Here is a 5,434-nt window from a genome sequence, read left to right as displayed (position 1 = left end):
CTCTGAATAACGAATGGAGGCCACTTGTCAGGTAGGCTACTCTGGTTAATGGAGGCTACTTGTCAGGTAGGCTACTCTGGTTAATGGAGGCTACTTGTCAGGTAGGCTACTCTGGTTAATGGAGGCTACTTGTCAGGTAGGCTACTCTGGTTAATGGAGACCACTTATCAGGTAGGCTACTCTGGTTAATGGAGACCACTTGTCAGGTAGGCTACTCTATCAGGTAGGCTACTCTGGTTAATGGAGGCCACTTGTCAGGTAGACTACTCTGGTTAATGGAGACCACTTGTCAGGTAGGCTCCTCTGGTTAATGGAGACCACTTATCAGGTAGGCTACTCTGGTTAATGGAGACCACTTGTCAGGTAGGCTACTCTGTCAGGTAGGCTACTCTGGTTAATGGAGACCACTTGTCAGGTAGGCTACTCTGTCAGGTAGGCTACTCTGGTTAATGGAGACCACTTGTCAGGTAGGCTACTCTATCAGGTAGGCTACTCTGGTTAATGGAGACCACTTGTCAGGTAGGCTATTCTGTCAGGTAGGCTACTCTGGTTAATGAAGACCACTTGTCAGGTAGGCTACTCTATCAGGTAGGCTACTCTGGTTAATGGAGACCACTTGTCAGGTAGGCTACTCTGTCAGGTAGGCTACTCTGGTTAATGAAGACCACTTGTCAGGTAGGCTACTCTATCAGGTAGGCTACTCTGGTTAATGGAGACCACTTGTCAGGTAGGCTACTCTGGTTAATGGAGACCACTTATCAGGTAGGCTACTCTGGTTAATGGAGGCCACTTATCAGGTAGGCTACTCTGGTTAATGGAGACCACTTGTCAGGTAGGCTACTCTGTCAGGTAGGCTACTCTGGTTAATGGAGACCACTTGTCAGGTAGGCTACTCTATCAGGTAGGCTACTCTGGTTAATGGAGACCACTTGTCAGGTAGGCTAGTCTGTCAGGTAGGCTACTCTGGTTAATGAAGACCACTTGTCAGGTAGGCTACTCTATCAGGTAGGCTACTCTGGTTAATGGAGACCACTTGTCAGGTAGGCTACTCTGGTTAATGGAGACCACTTATCAGGTAGGCTACTCTGGTTAATGGAGGCCACTTATCAGGTAGGCTACTCTGGTTAATGGAGACCACTTATCAGGTAGGCTACTCTGGTTAATGGAGGCCACTTATCAGGTAGGCTACTCTGGTTAATGGAGACCACTTATCAGGTAGGCTACTCTGGTTAATGGAGGCCACTTATCAGGTAGGCTACTCTGGTTAATGGAGACCACTTATCAGGTAGGCTACTCTGTCAGGTAGGCTACTCTGGTTAATGAAGACCACTTGTCAGGTAGGCTACTCTATCAGGTAGGCTACTCTGGTTAATGGAGACCACTTGTCAGGTAGGCTACTCTGGTTAATGGAGGCCACTTATCAGGTAGGCTACTCTGGTTAATGGAGACCACTTATCAGGTAGGCTACTCTGGTTAATGGAGGCCACTTATCAGGTAGGCTACTCTGGTTAATGGAGACCACTTGTCAGGTAGGCTACTGTCAGGTAGGCTACTCTGGTTAATGGAGGCCACTTGTCAGGTAGGCTACTCTGGTTAATGGAGACCACTTATCAGGTAGGCTACTCTGGTTAATGGAGACCACTTATCAGGTAGGCTACTCTGGTTAATGGAGACCACTTATCAGGTAGGCTACTCTGGTTAATGGAGGCCACTTATCAGGTAGGCTACTCTGGTTAATGGAGACCACTTATCAGGTAGGCTACTCTGGTTAATGGAGACCACTTATCAGGTAGGCTACTCTGGTTAATGGGACCACTTATCAGGTAGGCTACTCTGGTTAATGGAGACCACTTATCAGGTAGGCTACTCTGGTTAATGGAGGCCACTTATCAGGTAGGCTACTCTGGTTAATGGAGACCACTTGTCAGGTAGGCTACTCTGGTTAATGGAGACCACTTGTCAGGTAGGCTACTCTGGTTAATGGAGACCACTTGTCAGGTAGGCTACTCTGGTTAATGGAGACCACTTGTCAGGTAGGCTACTCTGGTTAATGGAGACCACTTGTCAGGTAGGCTACTCTGGTTAATGGAGACCACTTATCAGGTAGGCTACTCTGGTTAATGGAGACCACTTATCAGGTAGGCTACTCTGGTTAATGGAGACCACTTATCAGGTAGGCTACTTGTCAGGTAGACTACTCTGGTTAATAGAGACCACTTGTCAGGTAGGCTACTCTGGTTAATGGAGACCACTTATCAGGTAGGCTACTCTGGTTTGGAGAACTATCAGGTCTGGTTAATGGAGACCACTTATCAGGTAGGCTACTCTGGTTAATGGAGGTTTCTGTCAGGACCCAGTGCTCATTTGTCAGGTAGGCTTTTGGTTAATGGAGACCACTTATCAGGTAGGCTAGTGGTTAGAGGAGACCACTTATCAGGTAGTCTAGTGGTAAATGGAGAGGCAGGTAGCTACTCTGGGTTGGAGACCACTTATCAGGTAGGCTACTCTGGTTAATGGAGACCACTTATCAGGTAGGCTACTCTGGTTATTTTGCAGTGCAACAGGTGATATTCTGCCCAGACTCTATATGTTGTGGGCTCTCTAACACTGTTTCTGCAGCGACCCAGTGCTTCATTTGGGAAACTAAGTTTTTTTTAAATTGCAAAGCGGCAGGTAGCCTAGTGGTTAGAGGGACAGGTAGTCTAGTGGTTAGAGAGGCAGGTAGTCTAGTGGTTAGAGGAGGCAGGTAGTCTAGTGGTTAGAGGCAGGTAGCCTAGTGGTTGGAGGGGCAGGTAGTCTAGTGGTTAGAGGAGGCAGGTAGTCTAGTGGTTAGAGGAGGCAGGTAGTCTAGTGGTTGGAGGGGCAGGTAGCCTAGTGGTTAGAGGAGGCAGGTAGTCTAGTGGTTAGAGGAGGCAGGTAGTCTAGTGGTTAGAGGAGGCAGGTAGTCTAGTGGTTAGAGGAGGCAGGTAGCCTAGTGGTTAGAGAGGCAGGTAGTCTAGTGGTTAGAGGAGGCAGGTAGCCTAGTGGTTAGAGGGGCAGGTAGTCTAGTGGTTAGAGGAGGCAGGTAGTCTAGTGGTTAGAGGAGGCAGGTAGTCTAGTGGTTAGAGGGGCAGGTAGCCTAGTGGTTAGAGGGGCAGGTAGCCTAGTGGTTAGAGGGGCAGGTAGTCTAGTGGTTAGAGGAGGCAGGTAGTCTAGTGGTTAGAGGGGCAGGTAGTCTAGTGGTTAGAGGCAGGTAGCCTAGTGGTTGGAGGAGGCAGATAGTCTAGTGGTTAGAGAGGCAGGTAGTCTAGTGGTTAGAGGAGGCAGGTAGTCTAGTGGTTAGAGGAGGCAGGTAGTCTAGTGGTTAGAGGAGGCAGGTTGTATAGTGGTTAGAGAGGCAGGTAGTCTAGTGGTTAGAGAGGCAGGTAGCCTAGTGGTTAGAGAGACAGGTAGTCTAGTGGTTAGAGGAGGCAGGTAGTCTAGTGGTTAGAGAGGCAGGTAGTCTAGTGGTTAGAGGAGGCAGGTAGTCTAGCGGTTAGAGGAGGCAGGTAGTCTAGTGGTTAGAGCAGGTAGCCTAGCGGTTAGAGAGGCAGGTAGTCTAGTGGTTAGAGAGGCAGGTAGCCTAGTGGTTAGAGCGGCAGGTAGCCTAGTGGTTAGAGGAGGCAGGTAGCCTAGTGGTTAGAGAGGCAGGTAGCCTAGTGGTTAGAGGCAGGTAGTCTAGTGGTTAGAGAGGCAGGTAGTCTAGTGGTTAGAGAGACAGGTAGTCTAGTGGTTAGAGAGGCAGGTAGCCTAGTGGTTAGAGGAGGAAGAGAGCCTAGTGGTTAGAGGAGGAAGAGAGCATAGTGGTTAGAGGAGGAAGAGAGCCTAGTGGTTAGAGGAGGCAGGTAGTCTAGCGGTTAGAGAGACAGGTAGTCTAGTGGTTAGAGAGGCAGGTAGCCTAGTGGTTAGAGGAGGAAGAGAGCCTAGTGGTTAGAGGAGGAAGAGAGCCTAGTGGTTAGAGGAGGAAGAGAGCCAAGTGGTTAGAGGAGGCAGGTAGTCTAGCGGTTAGAGAGGCAGGTAGCCTAGTGGTTAGAGGAGGAAGAGAGCCTAGTGGTTAGAGGAGGCAGGTAGCCTAGTGGTTAGAGCGGCAGGTAGCCTAGTGGTTAGAGCGGCAGGTAGCCTAGTGGTTAGAGCGGCAGGTAGCCTAGTGGTTAGAGCGGCAGGTAGCCTAGTGGTTAGAGCATTGGGCCAGTAACCGAAAGGTTGCTGGATTGAATCCCTGAGCTGACAAGATTAAAAAAACGTCTGTTCTGTCCCTAAAGAAGATGTTTTAAATGTGTTGTTTTGTGCCGTAGCTATGTATTATATAAGGGGCATAATCATTATTTTAAACTCAGTTGTTTTGAATTAATTTCAGATGTTTTGAATGAATCATCACCTTAGAAAGCAGCTGTCCATTTTGCTGTGTTTGGCTTTGAAACAACCACGTTTTCCCCACTCAGTTTCAACCTGTTGTTGAACTTCTTTCTTCACGTGTATCGATCACAGCGAGGTGAGTTTTAAAAAGCACTGATACTGTTTTGATGATAAGTGTTTTGATGTGATTTTCACCATCTCATTTGCATTGATGTCAGAGAGGTTATCAGGGACAATAGAGCCCTGAGTACCAGGCCGTTAGCGACCCGATGATCGTTAGTGACTTGTCCAGAGTGCATAAATGGAGATTACCACTCAATGGTCAAGTAGCATTTCACTCCGGTGGTGTCTCATGACTGCTGGTGTGGCAGTAATACGGTCACCGCAACAGCCCAATGTGAGACCTACCTTTCCGTGCATGAGGAGCCGTAGCGTGAGGGTGACGTTCATGCCCCCCTCTTCAAAGTCCTGCTCACAGTTCATGTTGATGTGGGAATGAGACACAGGTAGACGCATGGAAGATGCTCTACAGACAGACAGACAGACAGACAGACAGACTCTCAGGGTGAAGGTGGGTTCTCTCTCTCCTCACAGCTCTCTGTAGGGACACACAGGAAGGATAAAACATTGATATCATTGATTATATTCATTATTGATTATTAAAATGAATGACAGAGGGGGTCTCTCCTCACAGCTCTCTGTAAGGAAGGATAAAACATTGATATCATTGATTAACGGTAATTTATTGTTACTACAAGGCATCCCAGCGAACTGAACAACTAGATCATTTATACGGATTTATATCACCCGTATACATAGAAATGCAACCAGCCACTTGAAGATGTACAGCCATTCAATGTACGTCGGCGACAAGCTTTAACATACTGTCACACCCTGATCTGTTTCCCCTGTCTTTGTGCTTGTCTCCACCCCCCTCCAGGTGTCGCCCACCTTCTCCATTATTCCCTGTGTATTTATACCTGTGTTCTCTGTTTGTCTGTTGCCAGTTTGTTTTGTTTCGTGAAGTCTACCAGCGGTTTTCCTCTTGCTCCTGTCTTTC

At 48.1% G+C, this 5,434-nt stretch overlaps 1 protein-coding gene across 4 annotated transcripts in view; it reads right to left on the bottom strand.

Annotated features, from left to right (window-relative positions):
* The window catches only part of LOC127932034 (poly(rC)-binding protein 2-like), a 77,690-nt gene extending 72,776 nt beyond the window's left edge, over window positions 1–4,914 (bottom strand). For all 4 annotated transcript variants that reach the window (XM_052526201.1, XM_052526202.1, XM_052526203.1 and 1 more), the window contains exon 1: window positions 4,783–4,914. In XM_052526201.1, coding sequence (XP_052382161.1) covers window positions 4,783–4,890 — 108 coding nt within the window. In that variant the 5' untranslated portion in view covers window positions 4,891–4,914. The remainder of the gene's footprint in view (window positions 1–4,782) is intronic.
* Between the last annotated feature and the right edge of the window lie 520 nt (window positions 4,915–5,434).

The sequence above is a fragment of the Oncorhynchus keta genome, chromosome 10, assembly GCF_023373465.1.
Source record: "Oncorhynchus keta strain PuntledgeMale-10-30-2019 chromosome 10, Oket_V2, whole genome shotgun sequence".
In the NCBI taxonomy this organism is placed as follows: Eukaryota; Metazoa; Chordata; class Actinopteri; order Salmoniformes; family Salmonidae; genus Oncorhynchus; species Oncorhynchus keta.
The sequence above is the reverse complement of the archived record's forward strand: the minus strand, read 5'-3'. Positions and strand labels throughout refer to the sequence as shown.